The sequence below is a fragment of the Arvicanthis niloticus genome, chromosome 1 (assembly GCF_011762505.2).
Source record: "Arvicanthis niloticus isolate mArvNil1 chromosome 1, mArvNil1.pat.X, whole genome shotgun sequence".
Lineage (NCBI taxonomy): Eukaryota > Metazoa > Chordata > Mammalia > Rodentia > Muridae > Arvicanthis > Arvicanthis niloticus.
Genome location: NC_047658.1, coordinates 132,360,010 through 132,383,594, shown reverse-complemented (window position 1 = coordinate 132,383,594; position 23,585 = coordinate 132,360,010). Strand labels below are relative to the sequence as shown.

Genomic DNA, 23,585 nt, shown 5'->3' with positions numbered 1-23,585 from the left:
AAGTCTTTGATCATTTAGTCCAGAGTTCAAATCACTTCGGAGTCTTGACCAACTAAAAGTAAACGACCACAAAGGTGAACAGGTTAAATGAGAACATAATTTATGCTTTATTACATTCAAGCAACTCGCTGTAAGAATTCCCACACCTCTGCATTGCATCTGCAGCCCCTATCTTTATTAGTTCCAATTTTAGGACAGAATTTAGCTAGAAACTCTTGGCTCCTAACTTCTAACAACACAGCTAAGGTCTTCTAGATAGAAAGAACTCTTTGTAGTATCATGGTCCTTTGTCTAACTTCTGTCTTCTGTTTAAAATGAATTTGTTCCTTGTCAGATGCTTAACTGGCTCTGTCTGTACTGACATGTCTACATTGGTGTGAGTCTGTGTTTTTATGTATGTCTGTATGGGTTGGTGTGTCTGCATGTCTCTATGAGTGTGTGTCTGTGGACAACACATGTATGTATCTGCAGATAGATTTCTGTGTGTGTGTTCCATAGAGAAACAGAGTATGGGTGAGCAGAAAGCTCTCCTATGAAGGCCAAAGCCTAGAAATACCTGTGCTTGCTTTACTTTTCACCTTCACAGTGTGTGTGAGGAGCCCTGTGTGGTCTTTGGCTTCATGAAATGTTGACATTTGAAAGAAGAACGGAAGTGTTTATTCTTCAGAGTTTAAAGCAGACAACCATGGAGGGACGCATTCTGCCTGCTTGCTCTCTGAGTCCCTCGGCAGCAGGTGGAAGTTTCCATCTCCCCTGCTGAACCGTCCCCACAGCTCCTGATCAGCATTCCTCTATTCTTTTGCTTCATAAATTAGAAGGGAGAATGCCATTGTGATCCTTGACCATATAAGGGGGAAGAGAGGCCCAGCTATGATTCAGTTCTGCCCTGGTGTCAGAACTGTACATACACTGGAGGCCTTTTAAGGAAGCGTGGTGCGTGCAGGGAAGTCATCCCAAGGCAGTCCATCTATTCTCTGCTACTGCAGAGTTGGTGCCTGCAGGCTCTGTGTGACTCTCAAGTATAAATCACAGGGGCCTGTTGGCACCAGGCATTGGGAGGACAATTTAGAGCTCATGCCCTCTGCTGAGTGCAGTCAGCACCATACTTTCTATTAGTGGCTCAACTCACACTTGAATTGTTGGTGTTTAGTGAAAACTTCACCAGTGCCATGTCCCGACCTTCAGTGGGGTGCTCCCTGGTCTGTTGAGCATGACTGTGTTGGCTGCAATGACATGTTCTCTCATTCCTACCTTCTTTAGGCTTCTGATTAGTTGTGTCTGTACTGTCATAGTCACTTCTGGAGAAGAATGGAATTAGATATAAATGTAGATAGATAGATAGATAGATAGATAGATAGATAGACAGATAGATAGATAGATTAGATAGATAGATAGATAGATGACTGATAGATGGGTGAGTAGATAGATAGATGAATGAATGGATGGATGGATGGATGGATGGATGGATGAATAGAACTGCTTTGAGCCATAGACCACTTCCTTAGTGGCCCCAAGATCTTAGGTAAATCATGCAACTCTCTGAGACTCAATGTTCTCAACTAAAAATAGAGGAAATGAATGTGATAACATGTATTCAGCGTGTTTAGCACAGAGCCGGAAACAGCAAAAGCTTGATAAATGGTAACTGTTGTTGTTACTGCTGCCATTACTGTCACAGCCAGAGGAGAGCTATAGATTTGGTGTCTGTAAGTAGTATTTCCTGCTTCCCTGCTGTTCTGATCTAGCACAATTTTGGCGGAGTGATGTTCTATAAAGAATAAACATGTTCAGAAATAGTCTTAGAATCCCTGAAGAATGTCTTAACAAGGCTCTGCATAGAAAACAAGGTGAGGGGGGCCATGGCCTGGCTCTCTACCTCGCCACCCTTCAGTTTTTGAAGTGGGACAAACTATCTAATCTCCTGGTACCTCAGTGTTGTAACCTGTGGTCTGCTGGTGAGAGTTGTTTAAATCCAGGCGTGCTGGTTGCCAGGGGCAGAAACAAATCAAATCAGAACAAGGGCAAAAGGAAAAGATTGACTGCAAAACGATAGGGATTTCTCTGAAACAAACTATGTCTTAATTTCAAAAGACGGGGAAGGTGGAAGAGAAAGAGGGGTCTAGAGGGTGGAGCTCCTTCTTGTAGGCAAACAGTTTATCTGCTGTCCCCCAGGCTGCATCCTGTAATGGAGATATTTAAAAAATGATGCTCAGTCTGGCTTGTTCCCGGGCAGCTGCCATGTTCCTGGTGTTCTCCATCAGACTGTGGCTCCAGCTAGCTAGAAGCACCAGCCCTGGCACCCAAGAGACTTTACTGTGGAGGCTGTTTCTGCTGATCAGTTCCATGGAGATCATGCCCCAAAGCATGGATCTTGGACCAACCCTGTCACCCTCATGGTTCTCTGCTAAGCCCCAGACAATACCCACCATACTCACGGTTCTCAGTAGAATGAAGACTCTTAAAGCTTATCCAATGGATTTATATATTTGAAAATGCTCAATACACAAGATGCCCAACTAATTAGAATTGTTACCCAATATCTAACCTTTTGATAGAAATTGCTACCCAGGACTGCTAGAGATCCATGGTTCTTCCTCCATGTTGCTTCCTCTCTCCCTTTTTTTTCTCCTCTTCTTCCTTTTCCTCCCAACTCCTCACTCCACCTACCTCTTCTACTGCCCAATCACTGAGCTCCACTGCAAATACAATGTAACAGGAAAATATCCTGCTATATCATCCAATCCTAGACTTACTTCCTGTCTTTAAATCTACCTTCTTGAGTTCTATTCTATAACAAACAAAAGAGCAGGTTGGTAGGACAGGCCCAAATGGCAGAAATGTGATAGTGTGTGTGTTTAAATGCCATGCTCACCTCTTCTGGGACAAGCACAGTGTGGCCATGATGTTTCCCTTAGAGCAATCAGTCTCAAAATCATCTAGGTCCAGGGATGATATAATGGAGAGGCCTGTTTTACCAGAGGCTTCCACTCAGCTCCCGAGAGCCGCATGCCCACTTCCTTAGCAATGGCACTGCTCAGCTGAGATGCTTTTCTGCCTGGAGCTCCCGAAGATGCACAGAGCCATCTAGCATGAGAGAATCTATAGCACAGTGTTATAGGAGAGCCGAAAGGATAACAGTGACAGGGTGCTGTGTTATCTTGGGGGAAGACTTGGGGGTAATCTCCCATTCTGGATGCCTTAGTCTAATTGGGATATGGTAACAAAGTTTCATAGATGATGCACCCTGTAGACAACAGCAATTTATTCTTTACCTTCTTTAGAGGCGGTGGAATCCAAGATTAAGGTGCCAGCAGATTCAGTGTGCAATAAGGTCCTCTTCTTGCCTTTTAGATGCTATTGTTTCTATGCCATGTATGGAGAAACAATAAGGCAGGTTTTTAGCCCCCTTTAAATGAGTGTGAAAACCTCCCATAAAGGCTCCTGCTCAAATCACCTCCCAAAGGCTCCATCTCTGTCACTTGAAGACTAAGACTTAACTGTGACTTTAGTTTATAGTTAGCTCTGTAGAACTAACTTAGCTCTGTAGCTGTGGGCTTCAGAGGAGTTTCCAAGAAGGTTAAAGGACAGTTGAGAGTCAACTGGCCAATGAGGGAAGTGTCATGGCCAGGTTATTGAGGACGAAGGCTTGGAGCCTGGAAGCTACAGTTGAGGTTGCGTTTTGCCAGGGAGGGCACTGTTTCCATCAATGCCAGGCACAGCTGAGGAACCCTCTGCTGAGGCTCTACTGTCATGGCCTTTTGGCTCCTGTGCAGCACCTCTGGGGAGTCATGAGGCCCAGTACCATGACTGGAGGTGAATTCTGAGCCCACATAATTATTCCTTACACACCCCTCTGTCAGAGCCTTAACAGGCTCCCAAAGTGTGGACACTTTTTTTTGATGCCCTCAAGAGTACTTCTTTCCCACCAGAGTACAAGTTCCCTTATAAAAGTCTGATTTACATCTGTGGAATATTGACTGTGTATCATCATAATCATGACCCATCCAGACTTCAGCACACCAAGGCTTGCCAAAATGCAGAGGTCCGGAGTCCTGCATGAAATGTGCAGGCAGAATTTGTGACCAGGGTATTGTAAGTAAGAGACATAAGGTCATCTCACTGTGCTGACAGCTTCCTCAGTCAGTTCATGAGAAGTCATCAGGGAAGGGAAAACAATCCCTTTCATTGGCATAGACATTGAATCCAACTCTTTGCATACATTATCCTGATGGTCACGCAGTGGGCTTTCTGGGTGGTACCTATGTCTAAACCCTGGACCAGCTAGTATCATCTGTATATTGCACATTGTATAATGTGTATTGGAATTGTTACTGTGAATAATATATTTTTTTTCTACAGGTTACCCAGTACATGATATACCCCTTGTCTTCTGTGTCTACCTAGACATTATTCACTCAGTGGTCATCTCTGCTATCATTTGAATAAGGGCATCTCAGTGCATTAAGTAATCCTTATTTCACTTAATTGGGCCTCAGAGCGCATGAGGGGTGGTTGGCTACAGTGATTGTTCCTTATTCTTCTAATGGAATTCTTCAAATTGTTTGTTTAATATTAGTTGTTATATTGTGTTATTAGTTATTATTGCCAGTCTCTTACTGTGCCTAATTTATGTATTAAACTACCACAGGTATATATTTTAGGAAAACAATAACACACTTTATACAGGGTCTGACAATCTCTGAAAGTTCCGGCAACCTCTGGGCACCTTGGAACATACCCTGCATAGATGAAGGGCAATAATTTTCCTCAACACAGCATTCTGTACCCTTCCTAGAAGAATTCCCCCAAATAAGAAATGCTCTTGATAGAAGTCCAGACTCCTTGGATCCAATAAAGCTGTATAACTCAGAATTACTCAGGAGAGGGGCCTTGAAATTTGCATTTAATGAACTACTTGGATGACTCTAGAAAGTGTGTGAAGCACCAGCTTTCAAGAAGCCAGATGATCACACCCCTCCCTGTCTATCAGAGTTTTTCAGTTTGACAATGGTGGGGAAACTTTGTCCTTTCTGGTGCTCTGTGTTGGACCTGGAAGACCACTATATGGTATGCTGTACATGCAGTTTGCCTTAAAGCTTAATATCAGTTTAAATTATGTGATGTCAGCTAATACCTTTGTCTGCTTTGGATATACACATTTGATTTCATGATCAGAGCCAAAAGAAAAATCAACTGCCCTATTTCATTCCTCTGGAAAATCCATTACAAATCAATTAGTTGCTTTTCTTGCTTTGTCAGAAGCACCAGAATTTAAAGCAACTTAAAGAAGCAAGGGTTTAATTTGGCTCACAGTTTTAAGTTACAGTCTATTGGGATGGAGAAGCCATGGTGGCTGGAGTGGGAGGCAGCTGGTCACATCGCATCTACAATCAGGAAGCAGAGAGAGATGAATGCTGGTGCTTGACTAGCTTCTCCTTTTTATTCAGTCTGGGCCTCTAGCCCATGAGATGGTGCTACTCACAGTTAGGGTGTGTTTTCTTGCATAAAACAATCCAATCTAGAAAATATATGCCAGAAGTGTATCTTCTAGGTGATTCTGTCATTTGAGCTGTCCATATTAACTGTCCATAAGAGACTGATGGTGTTTTTAATTCTACTTGTTTAACTTCATTTGTTTGTTTATTTTGAAGGTGTGGTTATGAATGATGATGATGATGTGTGTGTGTATATGCATGTGTGTGTGTGTGTGTGTGTGCACCTGTGTACCATGCTTACACACTGCAGAGGCCAGGAAGTTAGCAGTCTTACCTTATCACTCCCTGTCTTATTTCTTTGAGACAGGGTTTCTCACTAAGCCTAGAGCTCTGATGGCAGACATCAAACTGAGTCATAGGCACCGGGGACTTGGATTCAGGTGAAAGGACCTTGTCCAGAAAACAATTGTACTCACTGGACAATCTTCCTAGCTCACGAAAGTGGCCTCCTTTTGTTCTGACTGTTTTGGACTTTTCAAGAAATTTTCTCAGTATTTCAGTAATAGGCTGCAGTTGCAGGAATGCTTGCCTCTGGGTCTGGTATTCTTTAATTGTACTGGGTATTGACAGAGGGGAAAGGAACAGGCTGAGAAGACTATGGAATGCAATGGCCAGGTTTACTAGGTCTTCTGAAACAAGCAGAACACACAGCATTGCCGAACGTGGTGGGGATAGTGCTGTACAGGGAACAGCTTTGCCCTTCGACCTTTACTGTAGAGGAGGAAACCCAAGGTTCTGAGGAGAGTTACACCCTTCTCTGTTGGCCCACAGATCCACCTACCTGTGTATACATATACTTAAACATGCCAGGGCTGTTTATTTATTCCTCATTGCCATGTTTTGTCTCTCGCCTTGGGCTTTCACTACCCATGAGCCTCTGAGTGTAAATGACCTCAATCCAACTTATGAACCCCCAAGTGAAGAAAACTACGGCTCTCCCATGATTAACTGCCCAAGTGAATATGTGAAAAATGCAACATGTCATTTTATTATTAAATTTAGTACTCAAGAACTCATTATAACACTTGAAAACAATTTATAGGCCGCATTTTCTCATTCTGAAAGGATTCTCGAGTGTGTGCAAGGGACGTGAGATCGTTGCCAATAGTTAATTAAATGAGCGACTTGGAAGGTCATTAGTTCAAAAGCGAAATTACAGAGATCCTTTCAAGATGCTTTCGGAGCAAAAAGTAAAGATTTGTATGTGAAACATGGGTTTGTTTTACTATGTTTGACATGATGTGGGGTGGGGCTGTGTGTGCACGTGTGCCCCACATCATGTCACACACACATACACACTCACTCTCGCACTTAAAGACTTATTTATAGTCACAGAATCTCACACAATGTAACGCTATGGAACAGGCCATACAGTTGCAGGAAAATGAGATGATTTGTCCTAAATGTTTTTGAAGAAAGTTGTAAGGCCTTTAGGGATGGTGGGTGATATGCCCATCTTGAGAGGGCACCCGCTCTTTCTACTCTAGACATGTCTTGAAGGGGCTTGAAAGCTGTCACTTCTATTCTGCCTTAGAAACAGTACATCACGGTTGGTGTGCATAGTGGTGGTATCCTATTTACTTCACGGTGGTGGGAAAGCAAATATGGGGTTCTTAGGTTTGGGGAAAAGAGAAGGAGGAAGAGGAAGAAGAGGAAAAAGAGAAGGAGGAAGAGGAGGAGGAGACTCCAAGGTCTCAATCAAGATGTGGCTCTAGTGACCCAGCTTGCTTCCATCAGGGCCCATCTCTTAAAGACTCCACCACTTCCCAGCAGGGCGTGGGCCTCAGACCAAGTCTGCAATGCATAGGCCTGTTGAGGCACCAGTATTGAAGCTGTAGTGGAGGAGTCTGGAGACACTGTCTAAGCTCTTGTTCTGGACTACTGGAGTAGTCATCTGTCATCTCCATCTGTCCTCTAGGTATGGGATCTTGACTGGAAGGGAGGTATTTGTCTCCATACATAGTTGTTCTCAAAGACAGGGGCCCTGATATTTCTGCATGCTTTTCCACCTGTCTTTTGCTTCCTTCCACCCATAGGCTGGCTTGCTTCCTGGCAGTAATTTCTTGAAGGAAAACCTCCCTGTTCTTGCCCCTATTCTGACATTGTCCCTAAGTTTCCGATAGGCTCCACATGGAACGGGACTCCACAGATACAAACTCTCCTGCTAGGTCTCAAGAAGGATGGGACAGTTGAGTGGCCTTCTTTTTCTAGGAGCATCTGCTTCTCCCATTAACCTCAAAAACTCTGTATTCTCGTCAACCTATTTTGGTTCTTGTCTCTCAGTGACGGCTAGGCCCACTGAGAGGATCTGTCTCAGCTGTAGCTGGCACAGTCACCCAATCTATGAGCAACTGCTTTTCCAACCTTTTTCCTCACCCTACCTACTTGCCTTGGGGTCTCACCTTAGGGCTAGACTTTCCAGGTCACTCAGATAGTAGAGAGCTTTGCTGTCACTTGTGTTGGTCATAGTGTCTGCACTGGCTAGACCCGGGGTGAACTCTCCTGTTGTTGCCTTTCTCCATTGAGCTTAGAGTTTCTCGCAGTTCAGGATTAGAGGTTGGGCTCTCTGCTTTCTGGAATTCCCTTCAACCCTTTCTCTTAAACCTCTTTGGAAAAAGCAGATTGCTTATGATCCCCAAGGTGAGGGAACAGGGTTTGACATGTTCTTTCTTCTCGGGCTTCACAAGCGTTCAGTGGGAGTGAAATCCCTTTGAACCACACCGGTGTCATATTTACATAAAGGATGGATTCTGGGTTCATTTGAGCCAGTGTTTTCCAACATGTGCTGAGTCAAACTGTCAGCCCTGTAGGGTGCTCTGTGAGGAGTACATGCTGTTCTTCTAAGCGCTGCAGTGAGGCAAGTCCTTGGTTCTTACTCTGTACAGGGGGAGAGGCTTCACCAGATGTCTGGGTTGTTTCACACTGAACCACGGCACTGGCTTCGGTAGGTAAACCAACAGACACACTCATTGTCCATAAGAACAGTGAGATTGTTAATGTTTGCAGCTGAGCTTTGTGGCGTTTTGGAGATTTGCTTAGATTTATTCTCAGCTTCTAGTCATCCTGTGCATCTGCGCATGCTTGTGTTTTTTAAGGGGTTCAGGGATGTAAATCTTGTTTTACACCCATGGCTGTGTTCTGATGGCTCCTGTGACGTCTGCACGAAGCGAACAAATGCCTTTTCCAGCCAGAGCAGTTGCCCTCTGAGGCCATCCAGACAGGGTCGGGGATCAGATGTGTTCCTAGCTGGACTTGCAGGCCAACAAAAGAAGAGACTGGCTAGATCAAGCTGGAAAATGAGGAAATAGCCAGTCAGCAGCGAGGAGAGCTTGTCACTACTGGTCATCCAGGGATACATAACATATTTCCAGGTTTTTGGCCTCTTCTTCAAGAAACTGAAATAAAGGCTGACACAGATTTGCAAAATATCAAGAAAGCTATTTTAAAGTGAAGCTATATTGAGGAACAGAAAGAAATACACTGTGAGGAACAACAGTTGGCCACATGGATCTAGCAACCTGTTAACAACCTAGGACCCTGGAGTACTGGAGGGCCCTGCTCACTGTTCAGGGCTTCCTTCTATAGACTTCAAGAGAAGTAGGGACATGGTACAGATTCTTTATTTATGTGTGTGTGTGTGTGTGTGTGTGTCTGTGTGTGTGTGTGTCTGTGTGTGTGTGTGTCTGTGTGTGTGTCTGTGTGTGTGTGTGTGTGTGTGTCTGTGTGTGTGTGTTAGAAGACAACTTGTAGGATTCAGTTCTCTCCTTCTACATGTGGGACCTGGAAACTGAATTTGGGTCTTTAGGCTTGGGTCTTTATGTTCCTTTAGCCACTAAAGCCATCTGGCTGGCTAATTCTGTTTTGAATTTTTTAAATGATGTAAGCCTTTGTGTACTGTATACTTTTCATCCCATGATGCATCTGATTCTAATCATATTTATGCTCAGTCATGTATAGGCATAAGATGATAAATGGTGTTTATTCCATTAAAAGATCACTCAGAGGACAAAATTTGCCTTACTGAGCATGCACTCCAAATCAGTTAAGACTGGATTGACCCTTAACATTCATGGATATGCTCTGAAATATATTTGGATAGAAACTGTCCATGAAAGAGGAATTTTTGATAATTGTTAAGGGGGAAGAGAAAGTTATTCCACTGCTCAGAGAAAAATATGTATGAAACTGAAAGCAGGTGGGGGTCCTCGACTGCTAACAAGTTGCTAGATGCATTGTTCAGAGAGTTTGTGTAAACAGTCCATATAGTAAGGGTCTCAGGCTGCTACGTACATTATTAAATGGGAGGGTATATGCATAACTCAAACCAAGCAGAGTTCTAGGTTCTTAAACTATTCCCTATGATTTTCTGTCTCAAGCTAGTATCTTCCATTTGATGTAAGTCTTTTTCTTCCAGTCCTCTGGCCTGAAGGCTAGCCCATATGTACTACCTATAAACTCTTCTGGAGATTTTAGTTAAGGTTGGCTAAGTGGGAACACTGCAGATATCTGGCAGAGGAGAATGTAGTCAGGCATTTCTTTCTTTCCCTACAGGTTTCCATCCACTGACAACAAGACTTTCTGCCAAGCATAGCCTTTAGATTCTAGTTATAACTCTCTGGGTGAGCGGATGTATCTTTTCTGGTACCTGCCCAGGGGGAGTGGGCTTTCTTCCGTGCTTTCACTTTTTCACATTGCACACCTGTGTGAACACTTTCGGAAGTGTATCATCTCTTCCTCTTGAGACCTTCACCAAGACAAAGGATAAATGACATGTACTAGAATCTGAAGCTACAGGATTGAGGGAGGCCCCATCTGAAGAGCATTTTGCTGCGTCAGAGGTTGGAAACAATGGAGGTGGAGGCAAAGGTGTTCATCACTATTGCTGATGGTTCTGGAGTCCAGAGCTTGCTGGGAATCTTTCCACTTGATTCTCTCTAAGGGAGGGGATGGCTTGCTATTCTACTTCATAGAGAGAAAAGCTGAGTTTATTGACTGCAACTATCTTAGCAAAGTTCACAAAAGCAGCAAGGACTGGAGTTGGGAGAGGACTAGGGTTCCTTCTCATCCATGCCAAGGTATTTGGACATGACCGAGCAGGCGCTGAATGCTTGCCTCGTCTTTTTGCTCACACAGCAGTACCCTTAGTGTCCCAACACTATTTCCCACAAAAAAAAAGTCATCGGCTCTCCCATCAGTTGTTTTCCTTAGAACTCTGACTCATTAGACAAAAATAGTTTTTAAAGATAATATTAGAGCAGAATTAATGTGAGATGACCTTTCCTGACACTTGCTGGCAAAATTAAACCCAATCCCAAGAGACGGAAGACACCAGGAAAGGTAGGTGGAGCTTCAAACAATCCCTTGATTGGACATGGCTGTCTGGTAACTTGGTCTGGCTTTGTCTTAATTAGGGTTTTACTGCTGTGAACAGACACCATGACCAAGGCAACTCTTATAAGGACAACATTTAATTGGGGCTGGCTTATAGGTTCAGAGGTTCAATCCATTATCATGAAAGCAGGGACATGGCAGCATCCAGGCAGGCATGGTGCAGGAGGAGCTGAGAGTTCTACATCTTCATCTGAAGGCTGCTAGCAGAATACTGGCTTCCAGGCAGCTAGGATGAGGGCCTTAAAGCCCACACCCACAGTGACACACCTACCCCAACAAGGCCATTCCTTCTAATAATGCTACTCCCTGGGCCGAGCATATACAAACTATCACAGGCTTCAAGAGAAACAGCAGCTTGAGTCACCTGGTAGGACACAGATCAGAGTAATTTGATGGGCTGAGTGTTTAGTTAGGAAGGCTTGTTCAGTTCATGGCCATCTTGGTTCAGCAGGCAGCTGCCTCTCACTCCCAGAGGGACCTTTGGGGACCCTGAAAGTCTGCCCGTGGCCCTGTGCAGGGCACTAACTCATGGAAATTGGGAAGTTTGGGCCCTTAGGAATTTCTGTTCTTCATGTCTAAGGAGCAGAACTTTCCAACAGAGAGCTGAACGTGGGCCTCAGTTAGAATCAGATACAGATATGGCACATTTTTTTCTTGAGGTCACTGGGCTGATTAGCAGGAGGGGAGGGAAATACCTGTTTCTAATACAAGTGCACAGGAAAATAAAAACCACAACAAAATGTTTGATTTAAAGTAGGAAGGGGCTTGAGTTCTATCCATGCAAGAGAAAGACACAAAAATCTCTCAGAATATACCCAAGCTAATTAGTTACAGCCGGCCACATTCTAGCATGCATGGATTTGCTTGCTGGCCCAATAGGCACAGTTGTGGGACAGGTAGATCTTCCAAGTTTCTGAGTGTGGCTATGGTGGCATTGGGAGATCCTGGCTGCTTCACTGAGCCAGATAATGTTCAGCCAGACAGCGTTGGACCTCTTTCTGTAGCTAAACAATTGCTTCTTAAAAAATGATTCTTCAGAGTTGCAAATATCTGAAAGCCATTACTGGAGAGTAGGGATGCTATCCCACTAGGCTCTCTGTTCGGACTGTTGAGGGGAGGCAGTAATTGGAAGATAAAGTCTGTGATGATGCTAAGAAACAGACTATACAATTTCTTTCTGAACCCTTCTGCCCTTGGGACTCCCAACTCTTGAGTCACTCTGTCTGTGCACCAGGATGTGGATAAACCAGAGTTCGTCCAGTTCCTGCTGGATGGATGGATAACAAGATTGCTTCCAATTTGGCTTTATTTTTCTTGAAGGATGGAATTGGGATAAATACCTTTGAGCATGCATTTACGTTTATCTAGAGTCACTCATTGGAGGGCTTGCTGGATGATAGAACAAGATAGATTCTATTAAAAACTCAAACAACTGTATAATCCTGCTGGTAGTGTTTGGAATTCTGTTTTCCCATAAACTTCAATTCTCTCTCTCTCTCTCTCTCTCTCTCTCTCTCTCTCTCTCTCTTTCCCTTCCTCCCTCCCTTCCTCTTTCCCTCCTTCCCTCCCTCTTTCTTTATCTCTCCATCTCTCCCCCTCTCCCTCTTCATCTCCCCTCCCCCTTTCTCCCTCTCTCCCTCTCCTCCTCCTTTCCTTCCCCCTTCCCTTTCCCTCTCCTCCCCCCCCCCCGCCCCGTTCCCTCCCCTTCTCCTGTTTGAGATGTTCTCACTGATGTACGTTATTTTAGTAGTTGATGTATCCTCAGCATGCATTGCAAGTGTCTTTTCTAAATTTATGGCTTATCCCTTCTCATGAGCCTTTGGCAGAAAGAAAAATTTTTGTAATTTTTAATTACACATTTAATTATCATATTTCCTTTCTGTTTAAGTAGACACATATTCTCCACCTGGTTCCCTCTATGTCTTACAAGTGAGACTCATTCCCAGTCATCCATGGAGATAAATTACAAATACTGTTCTGTCAAATTTTGCCTTAAATTATTGAGTTAAGGTAAGAACATGGGTTCATAGCACAAGGGAGACAGATCCTGAGGTCTCTGTGGCCCTTCTGAAGCTGAGTCCGTTAGGACACATCAGAAGCCAGAGCAGATGCTTGTTTTGGGAAAACTGAAGAGCCTACAACATTTCAGTGGAGACTGCTCCAGGATCACTCTGTCCCCACAGGGCGATGGTACAGTCTTATACAAATGCTAATTTTCTCTGCTCTCTGTTCTTCCTATACAGTGAGCATCTGTGTAAAAATCTTTGTATTCACTTTACCCAGCACCAAGGTGTCTCTTCTTCCTATGTCTCTTCTTTCTTGCTTACAGTGTAAACTCCATAGACCTCTAGGGTACCATTTAGGAAAAGATGCTAATAGAATCCAGAAGAGGAGAAAATCACCTTTTCTACAAACCCAGGAGGCATTGTTGTACTGAAATGTCTTTTTTGGGGGGCTGGAGCTATCTTGTTAGTTCTCAAGAGGCAAATGAGCTGATCCTAAGTCTTCTGACTTAAATCTGCCTTTTAAATAACTTCAATCAGAGGTCCCTGGAAGTCAGAAAACACAAAGCAAAATGAAAGCCAAATTACATGATTTATTTTCCTCTCTTCTTAGTCTACTTTCACAAGAGTCAGAAGGACAAGGGACAATTGTCTCTTGGCCACCTCTTGCTTAGCTGGAGAACTCAGAGCTTACATTCTCTTAGTTTCAGCGTCAAGACAATTTTTAAATTATTTTTTAAAGACAAGAAGCACCAGGTGATTACACCAATGTGCTCAAGCACCAGGGCTGTTAATATAAACTTAGTTTCCCACACAGAGGCATCCTGATCTTTTACTGGTCAAAAAAGAATAAACCCTTTGTTGTTTGAATTCTGCATACTTAGTTTCTTGGATCTTGAGTCAGCTTTCTAAAGCGGAGATTTTTTTTTTTCAAGTAAAAGTCAAGATCTTCAGAAATCTGCCTGCTTTATGTTGCTGTATACTTTATAATGTGACAGGGAAGGGCCCTCTCCTGTGTCTCACAGCACAGACATAAAATGAATATGCAGAAGTGTCAAGAGGAAGCATGAAAGGTCCCTGGGCTGGGAATTCCCCATTGCCCTATAGCTGGTGAACACTTACAAGTCAAAGGGACAAGAGGCACACTGTTATCTCAATCTTTGCCTTTTTAAACATTGGGGGGTGGGGCAGGGGGGAAAAGTCTGCTTCCTTTGGGTTAACAAAGATCCCACACTGAGAAGAGAGATAATATTGTAACTCCAGAGGCCTTTCAATAGTTGGAAGAGTATTTGCATTTGTGGGGTGCTGTCTCATCTGATCCCCACAGCCTGTCTGATAAGGCAGGTAGCAAGTATTATTTCACTTGCAAGTATTGAAGTTTAGATGCTGAGATGCTAAGGGCCCCAGGTCACACAACACTGTTTACATATGCTTGGGGGGAAAAAATGTTTGCAGCCATTTTAGTGGGACAGCTCAATGTTTTGGATTTCTTTTCCTTGAGAGTGCGAATTGGCCCATCAATCACATCGGGCTAAGAGTGGACTTAAGAGTCTGATTAGAAGGCTTTGGAGTATAGCTCAGTGCTGGAGTTCAAGGTTTATCACTGGAAGTGAAAAAATAAAGAAGAAGGTAGGGGTGATTGCTGTCAGAAAAACCAGGTTTAGATGAACTTAGCCTCCTTCACATTTACGATTTGGGAAGGCTTCCTTTAAAAAGGATTTTGAAGTACAATTTCATATAAGCCTTTTACTAGACAGCAGAGCCAGACATCAAAGGGATCTGGAGTGAGTATATCTATGTAATGATGCCAAAGAACTAACTTGAAGACTGTGCTCCATGCCCACCTGGACATTAACAGTGTATGGGAGGCTTCCTTGCTTGAGTAGGAAAATGTTGCTAATTCAGACATGCATTTAATCTTAAATACTCCAGAGGGATTTTTCATACGAATAAACTTTTAAAAATAGTTAAATAATCACCCCCGCCATAGGATCTTACTCTTTGAAGTCAGGCTGGCTGGCTTCAAATTTCTGGCCCTCCTACTTCAGTCTTCTGAGTGCCTAGCTTTAAAATAAACCTCAAATGTAAGTATAAGGAACATGTAAAAAAAAAAAAAAAAAAAAAAAAAAAAGCTCAGTATGTAAGTATATGTAGTCTATGGGGATTTTCATATAATAAACACATACACACACACACACACACACCACCACCAATAACAACAACAACCACTGCTATGAAGAAACAAGCTTCCTCATGCCTGGCTCAACACTGTTTTCCAGCTACCTCCAGATGACCAATACCCTGATTTCTGCCACCAGTGATTGCTTTTGCCCATTTTGCATCGTGTCTAAGCGGAGTACGGCATTATTCCTTTGTCTGGCTTCTTTGACTCCATGTTACCAATCAGTGCTTCTGTTGTTCTAATTTGTGGAGGTTTGCTCAGTTTTGCTGTCCTATGGTACGGCACTGTACTGTGGCGGACTGTAGTCAGTGTGAATCCACATCCCTCCATGATGAACTTCCATATTATCTCCTGCAATGGCAGTTCTGTTCTTTTCCTCTAGGATTGTGGGTAGTAATAGTTCACATTCGATTCCAAGTGGTTTTTATATGCTAATTGGGTCCTTTGAATATCATCTCCTATAAAGTGTGTACCTTTTACTCTTTGTTTTTCTTTTCTTTGGGGGCTTTTAAGTTTTAAAAACGACTCATAGGAATTTAAAATATGGAATATTCCTGAGAACTTCACTGGATATGTGTGATGCAGATACCTTCTCCTAAACTTTGGAGATGAAGGCTTTTAAAAGAAGGCCAAGAATTCAAAACATAGAATATGCTCCCTCTGGTTCTTAAGAAAGGTGATATTTGAATATAGGTAAAGGGTCCCAGATCTTGACACCTTTAAATCTGTTCCACCTTTCTTGCAGCAGGATTATAAGATCAGCTGGGCATGCTTGAGAAGCTTTGATCCCTTCTGAAAGTCGTGTTGAAAACTAATCCCCTCCAGAGCCCAGGTGTTGGCAAGAGGATAAAGAAGTCTGGCTTGGAAGAAATGACAGGGCCAGCAGGGCTCCTTCCTTGTTAGTGCATTTACAGCCCTTCTGAAACATGCTTCATGAGCAGGTGGCAAGAGAGCTCTCCCATATTTTGCTTTGTGAGGGCATAGCAAGAAGTTCCTCACCAGGCCAAATGTGGGCAGTGCACTCATGGACATCCCCATCCTCCAGAGCTACAAGAAATAACTTTCTGTTCTCTATAAATCGCCTAGTCTCGGGCAATTCTATTTTAGTGTGACAAAATGTACCCAGACAGACTTTCAGATGACAGATCACTTAAGAGAGATTTTTGACAGATATTGGAAACAGACGGTTAATCCGGGTTCAATGAATGGCACAGAAGGATTAAGCACTATATACAACAATAGCAAAAGCAGGAGCATCTCTGGAGAGTAGAGAAGAAGAGCTCAGGTCTTGAGGAGCACAGAATCTAAGGAGGAGTGTGGGATAAGCTGTGAGGCTGAGACCGTGTCCATCTGAAGTCACTTCCTTGGAAGTCTGCAAGCCCTGGCTGAGGAGGAGTCTTAATGAACATTTCTGTTAGCTACCAGAGCTCGTTCTCCCCAGTAGAAGACTTGGTGCCTCCACAGCCTTCTTACTCTTTGCTTCCTTAGGCAGAGTTTGCTCCTGGCATGTGGTGGCAGTGGTCAGGGAGAGGCAGCCTGAGCAGATTCATTTTCAGCTTTTGTGCTAAGGGCTTGTAGACTCCAAGGGCTTCCTGCCAACAGGAGGTCTAAGGCATGCTGTCTGTTGAGTGCTGTGCTTGGGATGAGTCCCAGGTTCGGGGTAGGGACGGGAATTCCTTTCTGACCCCAGGACACAATCAATTTATGCTCAGGGTCCTGGAATTTAATTACCCATCTTGTCTCAGCTTGCATAGCTGCAAAAGCGGCTCATAGTTACAAACATATCTGCTTCTTTACAATCCAGCGGCAGCCACAGCCTGGTCCACACCCCCCCCCCCCCCAACAGTGATTAATTGGGAAGGGTGGGAACTGGGGAAATCCTTTTCCCTCCCTTCAGTCCTGCCAGCTTGGCTTTGAACCCGCAAGAGTATTTTTGAACAAAGATCATGTGTCCTTGCGCCCGCTCCCTTCTCTCTCACCCTCAGCTAGTCACTGTGTTGTGCATTCTCTTTGGCACGCTGATGTGTTTACATTTGTTAGGTTCATTGTGACCCCTGTTTTCCTATGTGCTCCTTTAGGCTTCTGTGTGATTTATTTCTCCTCCTTTGAGCTTTTGACCATGAAATTAGCAGCTTTTTTTTCCTAAGGTTTGTGGAGAGACTCTTCCATTGTTCCTCTCAGGATGTAAATGTGATTATACATTTTTCTTAAAATGAAAAGAAGATAAGCCGGATCCTTTGAGTCGAATGAGCATCTAAGTGTTACAGAACAGTAACACATAGATTGCTTTGTTTGGGGCTTCATTTTCTGTATATGTTGGCAAGATGCTTTCAGGGTATTGGATAACACAATGGTTTGTTTAATGGCCTTCCTATATTCACATTAGTAAGCTTTTCATTATCATGACTAAATTCCTGAGAAAGTAACTTGGAATACGAAAATATTTATTTTAGGTCAAAGTATTAAAAGTCTCAGTTCAAGCTGGCTAGAGCCATTGTTTTGGGCCTGGAGTGAAGCAGAATATTGTGACAGCAAGACTATGTGGTAGTAGCTGCCATGATGGCCAGGAAGCAGGTTAATGATGTGGCTCCCAAAGCCTGGGCCACGTGACCTCTTCCTCCATCTAGGATTCATATTACATCATAAGCAGTATGGCCTCTTCATCTCTGGAGACACCTTCCTATCCTGCCCAAAGGCATGCTTCCTTAATCTTTTAGGTGTCTCTTAATCTAATCAAATTGACAACTAACATTAACTATCTCAATATCATAAGTTGTCTGCCTATTCCCCTAGGACATTTATTTATATTGTTCTCGTTATTTTAAATGGTGATTGATCAGTCTTGTCAAATCTGGGTTGTGCTCTGTTGAGTAACACCACACCCTGGGGTCTCCAGGCATTGGTTCTAAAAGAAATTTGCTTGTAGAAGGTTTGTTTCTTTCTACCTTGAAGATTAAAGTTGCATCCACAATCAATACTGTGTCAGTTGGGTTTCTACTACTGTACCAAAATACCTGTGGCAATCAACTTAGAATGAATACAGGTTTGTTCTGGTTTTAGAGGCTTCATTCTGTAGTTGCTGGACCGTGTTGTCTTTGGGACTATAGTGATATAGTCTATATCAGTGAGAGCACATGGTTCAGAAACTGATCACCTCATGAGAAGTCAAAAAAAGAGACAGAGGAGGAGGTCAACATCCTGCAGTCCATTTGAGGGTGTGTCCCCAGTGACTCCACACCTCCCATTGAGTGTTACTTAATGTTCTCCACAATGTTTAATAGTGCAGAGCTGAGGACCAAGCTGTAACATGTGGGCACTTAGGGAACATGTCATAGGGCTATATCTAAACTGTAGCCAAGGGGACAGTGAGGAAAGAGATCAGACAGAGAGACACATCTGACTAATGAAGACACATAAAGGGCCTCAGCCAACACCCAAGGAGCCCAGAAATGGCTTCTCAGAGTTGTATCAAAATGAGGAAGAATGACAGATCTTTGACTATTCCACGCAGGCTAGTTGCTAATTGGGCTAACAGTGACCCTTTGACTTTGAGTGAGACATGTCTTACTGAAAGAGAACCATGTTTGTGACCTGGAAGCCATTGGCATTCTTAAATGATGTCAAATGAAGATTCCAGCCATAAAATATCTAGCAGTGTGTGTGTATGTGTGTGTACATTGCGTGTGCATGTGCACAGTATAGGTTGATCATGTAACCATGGGCAGTGAACCATACTGTCTACTACATATCGTTTCTAGAGTGGAATTACTGTTTCATAGGGTAAGGCAGATGGATACTGAATAAATGTTGTTAAACAACTCCTAAATGTCTGTGCACAAATGCTGTCTTAATTTAGATTCCCTTGTCTTAGGCAGACTCTTAGCAAAAAGAGAAAGAACATCTGTGGGGATATTGGCATTAGAACTGTTCATACACTGACTTTGTATATTTTGTATTATAGAGAAAACAAAGTTGAGCGAACTGAAATATTCTACTTACTCTCTAACACACAACTTAGAAACTGTTAACAGCTATTCAAGTTTGTTCTGAGATGTAATTAGGAAACAAACAGATCATAGGATTTCTATTGAGCTGAGAAACTAAGGAAATCAGGCATGTGAATTGATAGTTGCCTCAAATTTTATTTTTCAGAGTGGCTAAATCAATGAAGGTCCCTGTGTATGAGACCCCTGCTGGGTGGAGATTCTTCTCAAATCTGATGGACTCCGGACGATGCTCTCTGTGTGGAGAGGAGAGCTTCGGCACTGGTAGGCTGAGCTGGGCTGATGTTACTGGTGAGGTTGGGTGAAATTCCGCAAACCCACTGGAGACTTGTAAATAATCTTCCTTGTGCATCAAAGGCTGCAGGAAGAATTACTTAGAGGCCAAAAATTTAAAAATAAAAAACTATAGAAACCCATTAGGATGTATGTAGTGATACAATCACGTCTTTTGGGTATCTTTAAAGATGTCCCTTTCTTTAAAAAGAAGTTCATTGGAAAATGATAAATGTAGACAGAATATCATATTAGTCACACCATTCAGTTTTAAGGGTCCGTCTTTTATTATTATTTGATAATAAATTTGCTCTGCAGTACTGAGAACTAAACTTTGTCAGAGCTTTTAAAGTTTACTTGAGATAGGGTCTCACTATACAAATCAGCTTTGAACATGTGAACTTGGCCTCCAGAGTAGCTAGGATTATAGGTGTGCTTCCATATGTTGAATGTTGCTTTTTTTTTTAAATTTTGTTTTTCAAGACAGGGTTTCTATGTCTTGCCCTGGCTGTCCTGGAACTGGCTCTGTAGACTCATAGAACTCTGTAGAACTTTCATCTTCCTACCATTAACTTTCAAATGTTTGGCAAGTCCCACCACGCCCCTCCCTCTCTTTTTAAAATTAATCACCAACATGGATTTCTCTACTTTCTCCAAAAAAATAAGTTGCCTTTCCTGATTATTAGGAAACAACACTTCCTCGCCCCACAAAGCTCATCTTGTTATTCCTGAATATTTTAGTGGGAATTTTCAAACATAAAACCTCATTGGAAACAACATATAACCATGCTCCCGTTGTCACAGTTTAAAATTCCTTCTTTTAGTGCCTTAAGAGGTCACTCCATTGCTTTGCATTTTTCTATGAATTCTGTTATAATTTGTGTCTTTATTCTCCTACATACAGTCCTATACCTATGGCTGCCTTCATTTTTAATTCATTTTATTTTCAATCTTTATATTTATCTATTCTTTCATTAGTTTCCAATGTGATGATATGTTTATTAAAGGAACTCTGATGTTGTAAGACGTCTTGTTTTTGGAGATAGAGCCTTATGTAATTCAAGTTGATCTTGAACTGTCAATCTTTCTGGTTCCGCCTCTCAAGTATTGGGATGGTCAGTGTGTGCCAGCATATCTGACTCTGCCTTTTATTCCTGTAATTTACCTTTACTTTATAATAGTTTCCATATCCCCAGGATAAGTGCCTATCTATATAAGTTGTTGATCTTCTCCATTAGATTTGGCTGACACCAGGGCCATCTCTGACTCTAGTTCTATTGATTGTTTTACCACTTGACAATTATTTGCTTTTTCTTGCTTTTTGTGGATCTCATAATTTTTAATCTAAAGTATCTGGCTAAAAATGGTATATATGTAGGTAAATAGCACTTGAGTCCAGAAGATGGCACTTCCTTTAGGTCAATTAATAGGGAAAGTTAAGTCTATCTAGGCAGTAGTTGAGTTGGGTTTGGGCTTTATTGTTTACATTATAAACTTCAGTGTTCCATAGGCCTGAAATTGTTCTAGAGGTAGGACACTTTACTGTGGAGGGTGAGAAGCTGCAGGGAGTTTGCTTGTGTTTCTTGCTTGCTTGCTTCTTTATTTTAAATGCTCTGTTTTCATTCTCAGCATGTAGCAGTCACTTCATGCCCGAGACACACGCAGTGCTGTCTCATCAATCACACAGTGCCTTTTGCGTAGCATTGATGTATGAGTTTTGAGCCCAAGAAGGCTTATTGCTCTCTCCATAGGCGTGGATGTATCTTTACCCTTGTCCCTTACACAGCAGTGATAACTCTTCTCCTGAACACTTAGGGTGAGGAGTGAGGTTTTCAACCGGTTTCATATGAAAGAAGGACCCAGGGCTTGATGCAGCCCGTCCTATGTATTTATACCACTATGTTTCCCTCTATCCTGGGTCTTCAGGATCTATCCACAAAGCCTGGAGCTCAGAACTTGGAAGTGTTTCCCCTCATAGCTGGGGACCAAGTGATTTTTAACAACACCATAACCTTCGTTCAGCAGTTTGTAAACTCCCAGTGACTTCTGAACATTTAGCAGCTCCCCCTTTCTCTTTAGTCCTCAAAGGGGAGACCAATGTCCTGTTCTGTCTGTTCTGAATGGCTTGTTGCTATTTAGACTCCACTCTTTTCCTTGTGGTGGCAGATCTCTAAGGAGCTCAGGAAAATTCTGTCGATTTCCTGGCCTTTTCTGATTGGTAAGATTTTTTAAAAAGACTTTTCTTTTACAGACTTCTCTACAATCAGAGTGCAGAAATAGAACTGCAAAAGCTATTTCTTAATAAGTTCCTCTGTTATCTGTTCTAGTCCCCAGTCAATGGTTTTCTCCTATTAGGAACTGAAAGATCATAGAGTGTAACTGGTTAATTCATTTCTAAAGTTTCTTTTAGCATCAGGGGAAATGTTTGCAGGTATTCAAACTCAGGGCTTTGCACGTGTTGGCAAAGGCTCTGTCACTTAGCCCCACCCCAACCTAGAAGTCTTTTAAAATTTGTGTTGCATGTTCTGTTGAGCTTTGCATATTTGAATTTTTCACATTTTTACCCACATTTTTTTCCAAGTCAATCAGTGTTTACCCAGAAAAGCGTGGCTATTTCTATTAATACTATTTTAGCAATTCTGTTGTTAACTTTAGTGCTTTAGTTTCTAAAAACTGTATATTATCATAGGTTTTTTTTTCTGGTACTCAGTCAAATGTATAATCATTTTTGGTGTTTTTTTCCCCAATACTGATACCTTTTGTTTTATATCATCTTATTACATAATTACCATCCTCAAAATTGTAGTCAATACAAGTAGTTTTTATAATTTAATATTTAGCAACTATTTTTATCAATACTTTTTCATTTGTAAAATTGCTATCATGCTTTAGGTGATTTTTTTTTTCTATTCATGTTTCACTTGGAGCTTCCTTAAGAAAGGCTACTGGATTCACCAGGCACATTATTAAAACTTAGTGATGTAGTAACATGTCCTTTCCCCTCTTTATTTTGTAACTGTAATGAAAACTACTCATCTCCCCGTATCACTATACTTGAATTGCTAAGAATAAGTCCTATTTGGCAATGCTGAAACAGATTGCAATAAAGCCACTTTAAATGGTCATAATGGCAGTCTTTTAGGCTAAATTCATAAAGAAACCTTTCTCTTAGGACATTTTCTTCTCTTGTCAAAACAAATTATACTGCAGTAGAATTACCATTAACATCTCAGGAAGGCTGGCATGTTCTTGGACAGAAAGAGACCATAGCAAACTTTCTCAAATATGACTGTCTGGACTCAAATGGGTTGTTGACAGTTCTGCTCCGTAGAGCCATGGCTGTTAAGTCCTTCTCTGTGGATGCTTAACAAATAGAATTCTTCTCTCACTCCTCTAGTTTTCTGTATGCTTCTATCAGAGACCAGGATACAAAAAAAAAGATCAGAAATCTTAAGTTACATGTAGTAATTCTGCTCAGATGCTAGTAAAATAGCACAAATGTAGCAACTGGAGAGGAAAATGAGGCATCCCAGCAATCCCTTCTCGACTTTCATACACATTTACAGAATGTTTATAATGTACCTTGTGCTTTAGAACTTCTTTATAATTAAGAGGATAAACTATTACATAGATAAGCCATGCTGTACCTTTATGTGATAGCTAGTTTCTGTCAACTTGACACAAACCTAGAGTCATCTGGGAAGAAGAAACCTTAACTGAAGAATTGCTTTGATCATATTGGTCTGTAGATATATTTGTGGAGCATTTTGTTGGTGGCTTATTGATGTAGGAGGTTCTGATCCACTGTGGGTGGTGCTGTCCCTATGCAGGTGGGCCTCGGCTGTATAAGAAAGGAGTTGAAGTGATCGATAGGTAGTGTTTTCTGTGGCCTCTACTTCAGTTTCTACCTCTAGGTTCCTGTTTTGAGTTTTTGCCCTGACTCCCTCAGTGATGGATTAGGACCTGAAGGTTATAAAATGAATACATCCTATCCCTCTTAAGTTGATTTTTGGTCAGTATTTTATTACTACAATAGAGAGACAGCTAGGACAGCTTATTGATACAGATTTCAACTTAATAAACATTTATTAATTGTTTCCAAATTATAAAACATTATATTGGGTGATCTGTTGAGTATAAAGTGATGAAGACCATATCCTTAAGGATAATAAGATGTCTACAAGGCCTTTGCAGGACATCAGGAAGCATAGAGGATGTATTTTAGAAGATAAGATAA

General features: G+C 42.1%; 1 protein-coding gene across 1 annotated transcript in view; it reads left to right on the top strand.

Moving 5' to 3' along the window:
* Pgm5 (phosphoglucomutase 5) overlaps positions 1–23,585 on the top strand; it is a 178,447-nt gene that overhangs the window by 90,788 nt on the left and 64,074 nt on the right. Inside the window, exon 7 of the mRNA XM_034489577.2 lies at positions 19,224–19,339. Within this exon, the coding sequence (XP_034345468.1) occupies positions 19,224–19,339 (116 nt within the window). The remainder of the gene's footprint in view (positions 1–19,223; positions 19,340–23,585) is intronic.